General features: G+C 38.2%; 4 protein-coding genes across 7 annotated transcripts; 1 reads left to right on the top strand and 3 right to left on the bottom strand.

Annotated features, from left to right (window-relative positions):
* Positions 1–1,455: 1,455 nt before the first annotated feature.
* On the top strand, positions 1,456–5,736 carry aat-5 (Amino Acid Transporter). Of its 4 annotated transcripts, none has more exons than NM_058601.6 (10): positions 1,456–1,635; positions 1,847–2,037; positions 2,892–2,955; positions 3,032–3,163; positions 3,209–3,477; positions 3,535–3,735; positions 4,740–4,906; positions 4,957–5,120; positions 5,176–5,383; positions 5,437–5,736. In NM_058601.6, the coding sequence occupies exons 1-10, from the start codon at positions 1,470–1,472 to the stop codon at positions 5,486–5,488; spliced, it is 1,614 nt and encodes a 537-aa protein (NP_491002.2). In that variant the 5' UTR covers positions 1,456–1,469; the 3' UTR covers positions 5,489–5,736. The 4 variants fall into 4 exon arrangements, 1 of the variants encoding a protein (NP_491002.2); NR_131780.1 differs by having other exon boundaries at positions 1,470–1,635; positions 3,543–3,735; positions 5,437–5,488; NR_131358.1 differs by having other exon boundaries at positions 1,470–1,635; positions 5,176–5,387; positions 5,437–5,488.
* A 680-nt stretch (positions 5,737–6,416) lies between these two features.
* scrt-1 (C2H2-type domain-containing protein) lies at positions 6,417–8,616 on the bottom strand. Its single transcript, NM_058600.3, has 5 exons — positions 8,518–8,616; positions 7,451–7,639; positions 7,332–7,404; positions 6,880–6,966; positions 6,417–6,830 (listed from the first exon to the last, which is right to left on the bottom strand). Exons 1-5 carry the CDS (start codon positions 8,602–8,604, stop codon positions 6,730–6,732), a joined length of 537 nt encoding a protein of 178 aa, NP_491001.2. The 5' UTR covers positions 8,605–8,616; the 3' UTR covers positions 6,417–6,729.
* Positions 8,617–14,478: 5,862 nt separating this feature from the next.
* ssp-19 (Sperm-specific class P protein 19) lies at positions 14,479–14,808 on the bottom strand (the record flags this gene model as incomplete). Its single annotated transcript, NM_058599.5, has 1 exon — positions 14,479–14,808. The coding sequence occupies one exon, from the start codon at positions 14,806–14,808 to the stop codon at positions 14,479–14,481; it is 330 nt and encodes a 109-aa protein (NP_491000.1).
* An 837-nt stretch (positions 14,809–15,645) lies between these two features.
* On the bottom strand, positions 15,646–17,104 carry C55C2.3 (uncharacterized protein). The gene is made up of 5 exons (NM_058598.5): positions 16,940–17,104; positions 16,498–16,588; positions 16,281–16,451; positions 15,998–16,128; positions 15,646–15,950 (listed from the first exon to the last, which is right to left on the bottom strand). The coding sequence occupies exons 1-5, from the start codon at positions 17,074–17,076 to the stop codon at positions 15,656–15,658; spliced, it is 825 nt and encodes a 274-aa protein (NP_490999.3). The 5' UTR covers positions 17,077–17,104; the 3' UTR covers positions 15,646–15,655.
* Positions 17,105–17,147: the final 43 nt, after the last annotated feature.

Raw genomic sequence — 17,147 nt, 5'->3', positions numbered from 1 at the left:
TGTAATAGTGACGTAATCGAAGCTCCAATGCTCCAAAGAGTCAGAAAAAGAGCACACTAATTCATTTGGTAGGGGTGACGAGATTGTGATTGCCGCCCCATGTTTCCGGAGATTTTCCCTTTTTTGCACTTTTTTCATGTTTTCTTTTTGCTGCGAACGAAGAAGCTCGGCGAGAGGGAAAAGACGCAGAGAAAGAGGGGAAGAAAGAGCTCGCGGGATGTGCTGCTTCCTCCTTCTCGCAGCTCATTCTCTTTCATGACAGCTATGATTATGAGAAGAAACTTCTAGGGGTCGGCAACTTTTGTCACATGTCCTCGTAGGTAATGGGCTAAAAACATACTTGAAAGTCTCTATATCAAATCTCATAAATCACGCTTTTCTATTACTCTGACCTCGTCTCTTTTTTTTCCTGATTTCTGATTTGCTATCCCTGAAATGTTGCAATTATTTCTTGAAATTTTCCTTTTCAAAATTTTGATTTAAATTGGTCTGAGAACTGCACATAATTTTTATTAAAAAGCAATTGAAGTGAATTCCGAAGTTGATAATAATTCTTCAAATCTTGTCTAAAATTCTGCCAAATTGCCAAAAATCTTGGCAAAAATTAAAGAATGAGTTCAACGGGACTAGGCTTAAATAAGCTTGAACGGTCTGAAATTATAGAAAAATTTTCAAACAATTAACTGGAATTTTTTGAAATTGAGGCTCAAAATTTTAAAGTTTTTTTTTGGAAAAATGCTCCAAAATATATTTTGATTGTATACCTAAAATCCTATAAATTAAAATTCCTATCAGCCAATGTATGTGGGCCTATTTTTTCTGGAAATCCCTTGGAAGTTGTGATTGTAAAAAATTTATCCGCGGAGATATGAGCTACCAAAGTGAATTAGGAAAATTGCTTCTTTTGATCGTTACAGTGCTTCGTTACAGTGCTATTTTAGAATCTTTGAAAGCCCGCCCTGAGCTTGGTTGAGCTAAGCTTGAGCTTAAGCCAAAGCCTAAACCAAAGTCTAAGTCTATGCCATAGATTTAGTCTAAGCCTGAGCCAAAACTTGAGCCTAAACCTAAGCTCAAGCCAAAGACTAAACCCAAGCCTATTGCTCAAAATGTTGTTTCAAATTCATATAAATGACCCTAAAATTTCTTTAAACCTAGATCCGAAAATTGGGAAAAATTGACAAAAGCATCCAAATCCAAAAAATTTTCGAAATTTCAGCAAAAATTTACCGAAAATTAGAAATTTGAAGTTTCCCAAAAAATATTTAAAAATTGCCAAAAATCCCTGTTTTTCTGCTTTTTCTTAGGAATCGTACGAAATTTATCGAAATTTGTCGAGAAATTCAATTTTTTCAAATATTTCTTCCAAAACGTTTTAATGCACCATGTATGCCAGAACTATTTTCTTAAATTGTCTCTTTCCTCCTGTAGTTCTTTCCGAACCCAAAATAATTCCAGAAAATACACAAATCATGGACGAATCCCATAAAATGGGATTCCTCGGAGCCACGTCATATGTGATCGGTAATATTATCGGGTCAGGAATCTTTATCACACCAGCATCAATTCTTCGAAATGTCGATAGTATTGGTCTGAGCTTGCTCATTTGGGTGCTCTGTGCAGTTATTGCTATTTTGGGTAAGTAATTTAAATAAAATTGCTACAGGAGTTTAAAAAATATTCTTAGCTTTTTAATTTTGTTAACTCTAAAAATAATCAGAAATTGAGATGAAATATTTCTCATCGTTTTATTCTGAAAAAATTCAAATAGCTTAAATTTGAAAAAAAGTTCTATAACACCCAGTCTATAACATTTCAAGTTTAAAATCTCCATTTAAAAAAATTCCAGGTGCAATTTGTTACATCGAATTAGGCACCTCAATTCGAGAAGCCGGCTGTGATTTCGCTTACATTTGTTACGTGAAATGGTACTCAATTGCTTTTGCGTTCATGTGGGTCTCCGTCCTGATGACATATCCCGCCACAATTGCAATTTGTGCAGAAACGTTCGGGCAGTACCTTATAGAGGGTCTGAAACAGGTAGGTCACCAAAAAATTCTTTATTAGTGCGGCATGTAGTACTAATTCCCTGACCCTCCAAAAATTAAAATCATCACTATTTGCTAACCAGAGGTGTGCGGCAAATTTGCCGAATTGGAGGAATTGAAATTTTCGGAAAATTGGCAAATCGGCTAAATTTCCAGAATTCAAATTTTCGGAAAATCGGCAAAAATTGCCGGAATTGAAAAATTCTGGCAAATCGGCAAACCGGCAACTTTCGAAATTTGCCACACACCCCGGATTGGACAAAACATTGACTGAAATTACGGATTTCTTTCCAAAACAAAACTTCAAAAATGATCGCATTTTTTCGATTTTGCTCAACACGACAAATTTGTCGAAAATTTCATTTTTGGCGAATTTCCAGCCGTTTGCCGGTTATTAGATTTGCCGGAAACGGATTGATGTAGGAAAAACATTCATAGAATGCGTACAATTTTGCCGATTAAAATTCAAATTCTGACGTTTCCAAAAAAAAAGTGCCAAACCATAATTTGCCGGTTTTCTGATTTTCCGAATTTTTAAATTTCGGCAATTTATCCGGTTTTCTGATTTTCCGAATTTTTAAATTTCGGCAATTTAGCCAATTTTCTGATTTTCCGAATTTTCAATTCCGGCAATTTAACCAATTTTCTGATTTTCCGAATTTTTAAATTTAGGCAATTTAGCCGATTTGCCAAAAAAAAATCGTTTGCCGCTCGGGCTCTGTTTTCTGACAGACCGTAAGTCAAGGGCAACTTGTGAGGCCCTTGGTCTGCCTGAAGCTTGCCCAAAAATTTTACTAATCAGTGTTGACAAATTAACTCCTCCACTATAGCCTGTCCAATTTTCAGTACTACGAAATCGACGATGCCCTCGTGCCGACGTGCCAAAAGTTGTTTGCGTATTCGTTATTATGTAAGTATCTTCTTTTGTCAACCCTCTCTCATATCCGATTTCATTGTGCTATTTTTTCACTTTCTTTTTTTTGCAGTTCTCGTCACGTGGATGAACTTCTTTGAGTTGAGCAAGTTTGCAGCTCGCTTTCAAATTCTTGCAACAATCGCCAAGCTCTTCTCGTGTATGCTCATCATCGGGACCGGCTTCTATTTTTATTTCGTGAAAGGTTTGCAAGTTTACTTTGCAGTTTAACGCTCATTCTATCTTTCAGGATGGCATGGCTATTTGGAAAACCCGATGCAAGGTTCAAAATACGGAACTGGTAACCTTATCCTAGGATTCTATGGTGGTCTCTGGGCGTTCTCCGGGTGGGACGTGCTCAACTATAGTACCGGAGAGATCAAGCATCCGAAGCGAAACGTGCCCTTTGCACTACTCACCGGAATCAGTGTCGTCACGGCGATCTACGTGGCGATCAATGTGGCCTACTTCGTGGTGCTCGACGTGGAGACGGTGAAACAATCGGATGCAGTCGCTGCGGTACCCAATTCCTAAAGGCTCTCTTAATTCAATAGTCCACTTTCTACTCAATTTCAGATTTTTAGTCGTGAGACGCTTGGCGATTTTGCGAACGTCGTGCCCTTTCTCATTGGTATTCTGCTCATCGGATCGTTGAACAGCAACCTCTTCTCGGGCAGCAGGTACATGTATGCGGCGGCCAGGCAAGGACATCTTCCAGCATGCTTCTCGTGTGTCAATACAGAGACAGAGTCGCCAAGGGTGGCGGTTCTAGCGCAGGTTAGTTGAAGTTCATGGATATGGGCTAAGGCATTAAACCTCTATCTGAAGTCTGGAAGTTGAAAATTGCCAGAAAAAACCGGTAATGTTCAATTTTCAGACAAATTTTGAGCACTTTTTCAACTGTTCCAACTGAAAAAATTTTCACATGGACCAAGTCAGCGGCAAATTTTTTTCGACAAATTGCCGGTTTGCCGAAGTTTTCAATCTCGGCAATTTGATATTTTCATAGAATTTGCTTACTTTCCAAAATAGATGTATGAGCATCTTGCGTTCAATGTTGTCGATTTAAAATTCTGAAATTTCCAAAAAAATGTGCAAAACCACATTCCGAAAATTTTCGGCAAATTCGCAATTTTCCGGAAGTTTTCGATTCCGGAAAATTGCCGATTTGCCGAAAATTTCAATTCCGGCAATTTTGCCGATTTGCCGAATTGCGAAAAAATTCAACTCCGGCAATTTGCCGATTTGTCGGAAATTTCAATTCCAGCAATTTGCCGGTTTGCAGATTTGCCGGGAGTTTTCAATTCCGGCAATTTGCTGATTTGTTGATTTTCCGAAAAATTCAATTCCGGCAGTTTGCCGATTTGTCGGAAATTTCAATTCCGGCAATTTGCCGATTTGCCGATTTGCCTAAAAAAATCGTTTTCCCTCCACCCCTGGCTTTGCTCCTCTTCAGTTAAGGTGTGGCGTCATGTATGGTTCTACTACCGAACTATCTACGAAGTGACGTCATCAATAGCCTAGGATCATTTACGACCATGTTTAGCTGAAGTAAATTATTAATATTTAGTCTAAAAACAGTCTAACATTGGAGCCTAAAGTGGAGCGCGAAACCTAACGAGATATTTGTTAGAGGACACTGGTTCCAAGGTGTCACCCCATGGCCTGGATTTGAGCCTATGAGGCCTAAATTCCTCAGCCATGTAGGAAGTAACGTCGCCCATGGCCTAGGCTACTTATCAGCCAGATGCCACGTCACCACTGACATAAACTTCTTCCAGAGTGTCCTCGCGCTTGTGATCTCCTACATCGGGGACCTCGACACCCTCATCACCTACGTGATGTTCGGCTTCTGGGCTCAGAGAATCTTCAGTCTCGTCGCCCTCCTCATCATCCGCCACAATCACATTCCGGTGCATCCCGACGCGGTTCGAGTTCCGCTTTTTTGGTTTGTTAAGCTGAAGCTTTTATAGAATATAAAAATTAGAGTTATTTCAGTATCTATCTGTTTTTGGCGATCACCGTGGCTCTTGTCATCATCCCAATCTTCTATGAGTTCCAGTCAACTGCGCTGGCTATCGCGATTTGTCTTTTCGGATTCGTCTTGTACTATGTCTTCATTCACAAGGCGATTTTCCCAAGATGGCTTGTTGCTCTTAACAGTAAGTTCATCAAAATCTCAAGTGGCCTAGAAATCCCGAGTCCACCTATTTCCAGAAAAAGTAACCTTGTGGTGTTGCATATTATTCGACTGCCTGCCAGATGTCAAAGGCGGTGTCCAGCTTCTTGCGTCCGACAGTTCACAGGCCTTGCTTTCTGAGAGACTCTCATCGACGCGGCTTTCTGACGACAGTTTCCCCGATCTCCACTCTGATGAGAAAAATATTATGCGAAGGAATGGTAGTGCAGCTGGATTGAAAATGCTGTAGGTTTCCCAGGGTTTTTGAAGGATTTTAGCTAATTTTCCGCGGGTTTCAGAATCTCCAGTGTGCCGTCATCTCTTGTGGATCTTATCAGTGATGTTCAGTAGCTTATCATTGCTTCTTTTTTCCGGAATCATTCTCTTCCATATGGGTTAATCTGTTGTCTACATTGCTCATTATTTTCGTTGTTTTCAGCCAATATATTCATCTTTTTTCTTTCTTTTTGATAGATAATCGTGTTTTTTTTTGTTTTTTCTTCTTGTAATTGTTCTTATTCGACTAAAAAAAATGAAAAGAAAATAAATAAAGAAATAATAAATATAAATTTAAAAACTCGAAAAAAAGTCGAAAAAAACAGTCACCTCAAAACTTTGAGAATGACAGTTTTGCGGGTACAGATCTGCAAACATTTTGAGATTCACTCATAATAATTCTGATTGGTAAAACAACAACCTTTAAAAATATGCTTTTGTAGACATAGATCGGCGAGAACTAGTTGGTGGAGGTTACCTGGGCTCAGGGTTTCCTCCCCCGCCCAGCCTAAGCTTAAGCCTAAGCCTAAGCCTAAGCCGAAGCCGAATCCTATGCCTTAGCCTAAGCCTAAGCCTAATACTAAGCCTAAGCCTTGGCCTAAGCCTAAGCATAAACTTTAGCCTAAGCCTAAACCTAAACCTGATCCTAAGTCTAATATATACCTGTCATGTTAAAAAAAAGCTGTGAACAATTCAACTTTCAAATAGGTAAGCACTGCAAAAAACTGGAAATTTTATTTTCACGGAAAACGATTCGCCAGATTCGTATCCCCCGTATTTTGATCTTCTAGTTTGTAGAGCTTTGGGAGACACTACAAAATCGGGGGTATTATTTATTGGAAACATAGATTTGCGCGATTTTTCAAGTTCACGTCCAAAACTTCCCGGGTTTTTGCATCTATGAAATTTTCGGGTGCTCAGTTTTGTAGGGTCTCCTATATTTTTTCCAGTATTTTCAATGGTTTTTACATCAAAACTTCGGGGGTTTTTTCTACAATGATATTTATTTTCAAATAAAAAAACCAATTAATTAAATATTCAGAAAAAAATTTAAAAATTAATATTAAAATCCAAGATTCAAGGCACGGATGAGGGGAGATGAAAGCACAATTTATGTTCAAGGGGACTAGAAATTTAAAATAAAACATAGAAATTAGGTAGGAAATATCAGAAAAACCAGAATTTTGGCGTTTTTGTGTCTCTGGAAGTCTTTTTTCGTAGTGTCTCGTTTTTTAGGGGTTTTGATGGAAATAATAGAAATTTCAAATAATTTTTAGTTAAGTAAGTTTAAAAATTTACAGAATTCATTAAAAAAATTAATCCATTCGCGGAAGACACTTCGATTCCTCGTGCTTCGAAAGATACGACTTCAGAGCAAAGCTCTTCCCGCATCTGGGGCATTTGTGGGGTTTAGTACCTGAAAATGAGTTATGACATATAAAATTTGGAGCATTTCTGATTGGCACCTGAGTGAGTTTGGATGTGGGCTCTCAAGTTGCTCTTGTCAGCGAATCGTTTCGAGCAGATCTCACATTGGAATGGCTTTTCGCCGGCTGAAAAATTGAATTTTTTTTTGAAAAAATGTAGATCACCGCCAAGAAAAACACTACAAGAATTATTGTGTTAAAATTTGAAAAAAAATTCGCTTCAAAAATGGAAGAGTTATTTTCACGTATTTTTACTCCAGAATTTAAAAAACATATCACGCGGCCGAGTTTCAAAAAACTCTTCCACGAAAAAAAACAAATGTCGGAGATCTCAAACAAATCTTAAACTTTAGTTAAATCCAAAAAAGGCCACGGAGAAAAGATCGGTGGCCTAGAAACGTGGCAGACATTGAGTTTTCTAGGCCATCACTAAGAAGAGTACCCCTAGCTTCCAACTCCCACAAATTACGTTGCGAGACCCATCAACTTACTATGCGTTCGCAAATGTCCCTGCAGAAGCCATTGGCGGCTGAATCGCTTCCCGCAAACTTTGCACTGACAAACCTGAACGTACAATTTTAAATTGATATTTTACCAAATAATAGCTTACCGGTGAACACGTGGCAAACTTGAGCTGTTTCCCATCCGGTGACGAAGGTGTACTGTAGGAGGTTACTGTAGTCGATGGGGACAGAGACGGAGAGTCCGAGTGAAGAGAAAACGAGGGTAGAGATGGTGATGAAGAAGACGCGGGGAGGTACGGTATCGGGATCAGACGCACTTGGGAGTTGTACTTTTTCTGGAAGAATTTGAGTTGTTGGTGGCCGAGAAAAGCGAAATCTAGGCCGCAGAAAAAGTGAAATATATTTCTAGAGACAGAGATTTACGGGACATTTCTTATAAAATTAAGGCACCCTAGGGTTTCCATCGTTCGATTTTGGATCGTGGCAAGCTTGAAAAAAATTTTTTTTTTGAGTTCATATATGTATATCTTTTTTTTAATTTTAAACCATGTTTGAACGCTTGCTTCATTTTTCTTTGATTTTGACTTTTGAGCAATATAAAGCTAACTTTCTTACTCTACGCAAAATTTGCAACCTGAAAAAAATACACTATTTTAAAACAGAATTTTTTTCGAAAAAAGTTTTGGCGAAAAATAATTGTTTTTTTTTGAAAGTTGTTTAAAAATCTCAAAAAAAAATTTTACTCGGATTAAGCTACTTTTGTGAACATTTTGTATTACAGTTGTCATTGAAAACCTCCCTGACAGAGGTGCGCAGCCAACGATTTTTTCCGGCAAATCGGCAAATTGCCGGTATTGAAAATTTCAGGCAAACTTGCACATTGCCGATTTGCCGAATTTTGCGGAAAAACGGAAATTGCTGAAAATCTTCGGTAAATCGTCTTTTTGCACATTATTTTTGCAGATTCTAGAATTTCAATTTTAATCGGCAAAATTGTACGCATCCTATGAATGTTCCTACATCTAATTTGAAAATAAGCAAATTCTATGTAAATATCTAAAGAAAACTGGAAAAAATTTCAAATATATATCCGGCAAACGGCAAATTGGCAAATTGCCGGAATTGAAAATTGCCAATTTGCCGAATTTGCAGACAAAAAATTTGCTCTCAAATCTCTTGAAACCTTCCCTTTAACAAAAAAAAATGTGCGTACCTGAACTTCCTCGATGAGCGACGGGATGTATTGCAGCAGAAACGGTGTTGATAGCACAGGGAACGGTGGAACTTCGTACGACGACATATTGCCCTATCTAGAATAACGGAAGTGTGATGACTGACGGTGTTACGTGCAAAGTGGGCGGTAACGAAGCCAGCCATAAAATGCCTACGGTAGTCGAGATAGGAGGAGACATGCGGGAAAACTTATAGGAAAAAATTAGAGGGAAACATCGTAAATTTGAATTGGCGGTACTAAACTAACTGCTCTCACCCAATTCACAAGACGATGGGAAGAAGCATATGGGACCTGGCGCCCCCGAGAGGAAGGGGAGGGAAGGTGATTTGTTGAGGTGTAAATGCGACAATTTGACGCCCCGGGCACCGGAAAGAAAAATTACAGGGGGCTGTGGTTTATAGGCCAGGGATTCTAGGCCGCCAGTGGCATTACCACTTCTCCAAAAAAGGAAGTTTCTAGGCCAGGGATTCTAGGCCACCGGCGACGTGACTACTCCTCTAAAATGGTATGCTTTAGGCCTGGGGTTCTAGGCCACCGGTAACGCCATTACTTCTCAAAATTTAGAGTTTCCGGGCCAGAAATTCTAGTCCACCGGTGACGTCACTACTTTTCCAAAATTGTAATTTCTAGGCCATGGTTTCTAGGCCACCTGTGACGTCACTACTTCTCTAAAATTGTAATTCCTATACCAGGCGTTTTAGGCCACCGGTGACATCACTACTTCTCAATCACTACTCCTCTAAAAATAGTTTCTAGGCCAGGAATTCTAGTCTACCGGTGACGTCACTACTTTTTCAAAATTGTAAATTCTAGGCCACGAAGCTCTCACACAAGGTTCTCACGTTCTCCATTAAATGAGGCGTCACTGCTCAAAATTTCTAGGTCACGGTAATATTCTCCGTGCGGGGAGACCGGTGGAACGCTGGAATTTTTCCCGGAAAGTTGAAGCAGGAGATTTCTAGGCCACTAACTCGAAAGCGGGTATCTTGGTTATGGCCTTGTGGAATTCCAGGACAGGTCTCTGTCGCGAATACGATGGAGAAGAATCTCCAACGATCACGACTTTCATAATTATTGCATAATTATGCACTCTACAATGGACGCTAGCAACACCGAGCACATCTATCACCATTGCTCAAGGGACAACCGTACTGTCGATACATATAAGGAACAACCACGTGAACCATTTACGCCGTGAACTCCGGATGGATGCACACAAGGAGCAGCAGAGGATGACAACAACAACATTCACGCCATGACCTTGCCACGCCAATACGAACAACTCAACCTTGGACACGTGGACCACATGGCCAACCTTGGAGGGACTTCCCGAATCGGTTCTTACTTTATGTTCTTACGTTACTTGTCTATTAGTGTTACTAGTTGTCTATAATAAATCCTTGTAGAGCCACCAAGTGTACTGTTAGTTTAACTTATATAAAATACCACTGAACGCACTGCAAAACAGTCTCCAGGCGAGCACGACCAACAAAGCTCGAGAATTCTTGGCCATGTCGGCCAACTATGTCAAAATTCTAGTCCACCCAACTAGTATACACGACCCGGTAGTGTCCTAACAAATAAAAGCGGGGATCCTAGGCTTGGTAGTTGACGGCCGCCAATTTTTCTAGCCCATGCGTGACGTCACCCCCCCCCCCCATTTTCTTCTAACTTTTAAAATTCAAAACCAAAGCGGTAACAAGTGTTATTATTTTTGAAACAATCAAAACCAAGATATCACGAAAAAGTACTTGGGAAGAAAAAGTGACAGATAGGGGGCGAAGAAAACGGGGGGTCAAAACTAATCAAGTTTGCAATAAGTAACCCCCATTAATTCGCTTGATAATGATTCCTTGAAAATTGGGAATTTTTGAAGGAAAATGGGGTGAGAGAAAATTCAAACAACCACTCCTTTTCTTAAACTTTGGTTTTGAGTGGATGAGGGGAGAGGGGTGGTTTCGACAGAACACCCCTCAATGCATGGAAGAATTTTTTCTAGGCCACGCAGTGGCAGTTGAAGAATTGCCCAAACAAACTTGCTGCCTTGCAACCTGACTAACAAAAAGTATGCAAATTCGAGGAGGGTGCCTTTTCTCATGGGTACGGTAGGTGGTCGGAATGTACAAAGGAACGAGCAGAGTTTCAAATAAAAAAGCGAAAAAAAACATGTGTGTGACGAGCCAAAAAGAACACATTGCGACAAGTGTCTGTGATATATGGCGGGGGACACCACAAAGACCCGCCCCCACTCTGTTCTTCCGGTACTTGGAAAGGTGTAAAGAGATTAGAGGAATTGAGTGGTTCAAATTGGTTAGGTGAATTGACACGCGAAATCTGGAAATGAAAGTTTGGAAGTCTTGCGTGACGCAAACCTAGTGTTTTTCATCGCCGAAAAAACCGCTTTGCAAAACTCTTCCAGACATCTCAAAAATTGGAAAATGTGCTAGAAATTTTTTTGGGAGTTTTTGGCTGGTCTAGAATTTTCTAGGCTTCTGAAAAACACTGAAACTAACATAGCCTAGAGTTCTGGAAAGTAGTACAATTTCCTACGGAATACAAATGTGTCATTTTTGAAAAAAAAAGACTTACCGCTGGCCTAGCTAGTAAAACTCTTCCATTTTCAAAATTATAATCTTACGAGAATATACACCCCTAGTTTTATTCGTCGCCGGGGAATTCGCTTGTGCAAAACTCTTCCAGAACTCCGGAAAAAATTGAAATAGTATCTAGAGATTATTTTTGCAATTTTTTGCTGTTCTAGAAATTTTCTAGGCTTCTGAAAAACGCTGAAACTCCGAAAGTTGGCCTAGAATTTCTGAATTTCTTACAGAATATAAATGTGATTTTTTTTTTGAAAAATGGGTTTCCGCTGGCCTAACTTGTAAAACGCTTCCATTTTCAAAATTCTAATAATTACCCCATTTCCTATTTTTCTAGCGGCCGGGAACTTTTATGGATTTTGCATATTTCTAGGGCATTTTTCAAAGCTTCCAAAATTGTTGTTCTAAAAAATTTCTAGGCCACAAATATTTCAAAACAAAATCTGAAATTTTGAGGCAGCTTTCAAGGTTTTTAGGTGATAATTTTTTGAATTTCAAGTTAGTCAAAAACTTTTTTGGCAACTTTCAAATTTTCTAGGCCGTTTTCCGAAATTCTAGGCCACCTAGTAATATTCTATATTTTTTCCGAAGTTTCTAGGCCACCTTTTACGGCTTCAAAATCATTTTTCGAATTTAAGACAACGCTCGAGGCCACATTACAAATATCTAGGCCACCTAGTAATTTTCCATTCAGTTTCCCGAATTTCTAGGCCACACTGCAAAATATCTAGGCCATCTTCAAAATTTCAAGATCACAGCTTCCTGGATATTCAAAAGTTTAAAGGATATTTTCACATTTTTAAGCCATCTTCCAATTTTTTGAATATTTTTCTAGTTTCTAGGCCACCTTACAACTTCCTGACCACTTTCAGAAATTCTAGGCCACCTTCCAGTATTCTCATCCCCGTTGGCAAGTAGTTATACCCCTTGCACATCTCTTTCTTCATCTAGAATCCTGTCTATTTGCGTACCTATTCCCCGTTGTAACAACAAACAATTTTTGATAGACAGGTCTCTATTACGTACTCCTTTGAGGATGTGTCTTGCACGTTATAGGGATTATTGATTGTAATAGTAACACATCCTTTTCAAATTATTCAGGTTTTCCTCCGACAAACTTATCTCTAATAGTAGGGCATGCATCCAGGTGCACCATAAACGTGTGGTAGGCATAACAAACTCAAATTGTGGCAGGCATTGCAATTTACGACACCAGTCTTTGTTATTGCACCGCCAAGCTAGTTTACAACCATGTTGTTCCAGCAGTTCCAGATTTCGAATTTTGCCTCTCGGGAAGAAAAATGTCCAAAATAGAAGACAGGCGTTGTATACCGTTCCGTGTCTGTAATAAAAGAGCCGCCCGACTCGTGTTAGGGATCACAATACTTTTTTAAAAATTTAGTGCAGAAATTAACAAAATTATTTTTTTTCAAATGACATATCCAATCTAACTCCCCTTTTGTCCTGAAAGACAAATTTGAGTACTAAACAAAACATTCTAGAAAAATTGAAAATTTCTTTTAAAGGTGGAGTACAGCCAGTAGGGAAACAATTGAAAAACCAATTTTGTGGTCTTAATATAACCAGCTGTCCTATTAAAACTTTTCAAAACTTACATTTTCTGTCAAAAAAAAAATTGAATTTTCTGTCGAATTAGACGAAAAGTGTGAATTTGTACACAAAAAATTCTGTGTTTGCTGTTAATTTCAAAAATTGCAATCAAAATCTTAAATTGTCGGTTTAAATTTTAAATTTTCAGTTTAAATTTTGAGTTTAGGGCTAAATTTTCAGGCTTCTAGAAAAAAAAATCCAAATTGAAATTTCCAGTTTTCTGCTAATTTTTTTTTCAGAAAGCTTCACATATTTTTAGGGACCTTGAAAATATAGAACATTTTTCAAGCTTTTGAAACAGTTTTACAGGCCTGAAAAAGTCGAATTTTTAAGTGTATTTTTACACTTTTTTAAGAGATAATAATAATAATAATTTATTACGTTCTTGAAGCGTGAAAAGAAAAGAAAGTTTCTTGAAGCGTGAAAAGAAAAGAAAGATGATACATACAAAGGTTCATGTCGGAGGGTGGACTGGGAGATTATGGGCATAGTGAAAAAACCTGAGGCGTAGAAAAAGAGCATGAAAAGGAGTAGGATAAAAAACAGATCCACATATTCAGGAGTTGATAAACGTTCTGGAAGAATTTTGGAAATTTTTTTCTGAAAAACATATTATTGACTTACTAGGGAACCGTCAAAAGGTGCCCATTGGACTTGTATATGAGACCTATGTCATTCGATAGCCCATGTCTTAAAACGGTTACTCGTGAATTTTTAGCTGCGAATCTCCAGAACCAAGCTCACGGCGGGCTCTCAGAGATCATGAAAATAGCACTTTAACGAAGCATTTTAGAGCAAATTTTCCAAATTCACTTTGGTAGCTCATATCTCCGCGGATAACTTTTTTTACAGAAAAGCCATCAACTAATACGTTGTTGATCTTTTTGTAAAGAACAAGTTTGTAGTTGAAAGTTCTTATCAAAAAAATTATTGTTTCCGATAGAAGCGCGTGAAGTGCGGCAACTGTTGTTACTTTTTTAATGCTGCTATTGCTATTCTAACGCTTTTATCTGGAACAAAATTTTTTTGGCAAAAACTTTCAACTACAAACTTGTTCTTTACAAAAAGATCAACAACTTATCAGTTGATGATTTTTCTGTAAAAAATTTATCCACTAAGATATGAGCTACCAAAGTGAAATTGGAAAATTGGCCCTCCAATGCTTCGTTAAAGTGCTATTTTAAGATCTTTGAGAGCCCGCCGTAAGCTTGGTTCTGGAGTTTTGCCGCTAAAAATTCACGAGTAACCGTTTTAAGACATGGGCTATCGAATGGAATAGGTCTCATATGCAAGTCCGATGGGCACCTTCTGACGGTGCCCTAGTGAGAAATGCTGGAAAATTCATAACATTTCCAAACTCGAGGTACATGTACTGTAAAAATACCTTTTTTTTAAATGTTTTTGAAGAATTTGGAAGAAATTTTTGCAAGAATAAATTTGTGAATGTCAATCTTTTCTATCTGATGTAAGCATGACACGCGAAGAGGGTAGAAAACGGGTAGGAATTGCCGCCTCGACAAGTTTTGCCGCATTGGGTCTCGAGGGGAACAGTGTATCTTTCTACCACACCCCAAGCCAAATTCACTTTTGCAAACTCTTCCAGGTGCTTCTCCATTGTAGATGCATGGAACCTTTTTATAAGATCTTATTAGGATCGAGAAAACAAAAAAACGAGCTCCACAAAAAGGTTTATTTCCATCTTAAATAAATGCTGCAAAATAAGTGCTCTTTAGGCGGTGGCCGACATTGGAATGGTGACAGTTCCAGCTGGAGCCACTGCAACAAAAGCGGCTTGAGCATCAGTAGCATCAGCTGGCGCTGATGCAAAGTGAACGACCAGCTTGTCTTCCTTCGGTGCACCAGCAGTACGGGTGATCACAACATCCTTCGATCCAGATGGGTCGACAAATCCGAACACCGGTGCAATGCGGTACTCGTTGTTGTTCGATGATTTGATCTTGAAGACGATCTTCTCGGCTCCACCATTGACGAGCTTGTGGGTGGAGGAAACTCCGGCAGCTGGTACGGTGCAGGCTGGTGGATCGGCAGTGAGGGACATGTTGCAGCTTGGGTTGTTGGTCGTTTGGTACTGGCAATTTGAAGACTGATTTGATTACGGTTTTCGCCAAGTATCTATACCCTTTCTTATCAAGATGTACTAAATAACCTTTTCATGTTGTACACGAGAAATTGTTTAAACTTTTTTAAAATTTTTATTCCTAACAAATACCTTGAAAACAAAAATAGTAAAAATTAAAATTTAACGGTTTAAATGTAGAGTTGCACCAGCTGGAAATTGTCTTAAAACATGGCACAACGATGATCAAATTGCATAGTAAAACATTCAAAATTTTTAAAAAAAATTGCATATGATTTTTGTAAATTGGAAAAATCTCAGTTTTTGCCACTTTTTTGGATGTCATCGCACAAAAAAATTTTCCTTCCACTATTCAAACATTGTATGAGTTCGAGCATGCGATAGTGATATAGATTTCTCAAAAAGTGCCAAAAACTTAGTAATTGCTGCTTTTTGACCCTCAATAAAAAATTGTCAAGATACAATATAGAAAAATATTTGCTCTATCTGGAAATAATTTTTATTTGACTTGGAACAACCGAAAAAGTATTCAAAAATTGTCCGAATATTGAAAATTGCCGGTGAAAATTGCCGCCAATTTTTCGACAATTTTTGAGCACTCTCTCGGTATTTAAAAGTCAAATGAAAGTTATTTTCAAATGAATCAAAGATTTTTCTATTATATATTGTAAATACCGTTATATTTTAATGAAAAATGTCGGTCTCATTTTGTAGAATAGCCGGTTGACAATTGCCGTACACCGCTTCTTTATCTGTAAGTCCAGCTTTACTGAAATTTTTTTTTCCAGATAGAAAAGTGATTGAATATTCACAAGTTTATACCATCAAAGGAGAAAACATATTGAGTCGCATACTTAGCATCAAAACCGTAAATCCACTTAACATATTCCGATGCCAGACACAACAAAATAATTAAAATAGCGAAAAAACAATACATCAAATTATATCCATCATCTATTCGTCTTATCGCTTCACCCAATTCATCCTCTTCAATGTCTTCTCCAAATACATATCGATCAATATAATAATAATGGAAATGGTATGCACTTCTAAGGACAGCAAAGGTCACTTGAACTACCATAAGTGCGATCAGTATGCGGCATCTGAAACATTTTTTAATTTTGAATAAACCTGCGGGAGATTGAATTACCTATTAGCCAATTGGTCGTAGGTATAACCAGATTCCCTTTCCGAATTATTTTTATTCAGTGCCAATTTTTTATATTTTTTAAATTTGTTCATATATTTTTCTTCTAGTTGTCTCGCCAAGTGAAAGTGAATCTGGAATTGGTTTTTGTAAGGATATCTGCTATTATTTGGCCTGCCTCACGCCTGCCTTCCGCCTACTTCCTTAATTTTCGAAAAAAAAACAGATGTTTAATTTTACTCCGCAAGGAAAACTTTTGAATTTCGACTCATCAAAATAAACTTACAGTATATGGAGACTCTTGATTCATATCCCATGTATAATTTCTTTCTGGAACTGACGGAGGTGTCCAATTATTCAACACAAGTGGCACATAACTCTTCGCATGACAGTACAAATTCAAAATATCTCTGATTAATTCCAAGTTTCGACCGCTGCTGTGCATTTCCATAAAATGCTGAAAATTTTTAATTCGGCAATAGGTAAAAATAAAATCTGTCTACCTCGGAAAGAACTGCTCGAATTTCCTCCGCACGGCTTGTAAGGTTTGGGCGATTCATGATTTTGGATAATGCGTCGAAATATGTAGAACAACTGAAAGAATACGTATGGTGCATTAGAAAAAAGTTGGTAGACAGATATTTGGCAAAATTCTACAGAAAGCTGTCTATGATTTGCAGAAAGTTGGAAAATTCTGTTGCAAATTGGCAAAATTTTGAAGAAAGCTGACAAAGTGCTATAGAAAGTTGGCTAAATTTCTAAGCTTGTTCGTATAATTTTGGAGTAAACTGGCAAAATTTGACAGATATTTGGCAAAATTCTGCAGAAAATTGGAAATATTCTATACACTGAAAGCTGGCAAAATTCTGCAAAAAACTGACAACCTGCCGCGGAAAGCTGGCAAAGCGCTGTAGAAAGTAAAAAAACAAAGAATCAATAACTCACGGCGTAGAAGACCTCAGAATGTCCAAAAAATCATCGTAAGCCGTCCTGCTTTCACCAAATTCAGGTGAGGCACGTGGCACTAGTTGGGTATTGGCGGATTCGAAGAAGAGCACGAAAAGAACGAGAAAACGCAACATTTTTCTGATTTATGTGGATTTGAATATGAAGAAATGAATAATAGAAATTCAAGTTTTTGAAGACGTGAACC

The sequence above is a fragment of the Caenorhabditis elegans genome, chromosome I (genome assembly GCF_000002985.6).
Source record: "Caenorhabditis elegans chromosome I".
Taxonomy (NCBI): Eukaryota; Metazoa; Nematoda; class Chromadorea; order Rhabditida; family Rhabditidae; genus Caenorhabditis; species Caenorhabditis elegans.
The sequence above is the reverse complement of the archived record's forward strand: the minus strand, read 5'-3'. Positions and strand labels throughout refer to the sequence as shown.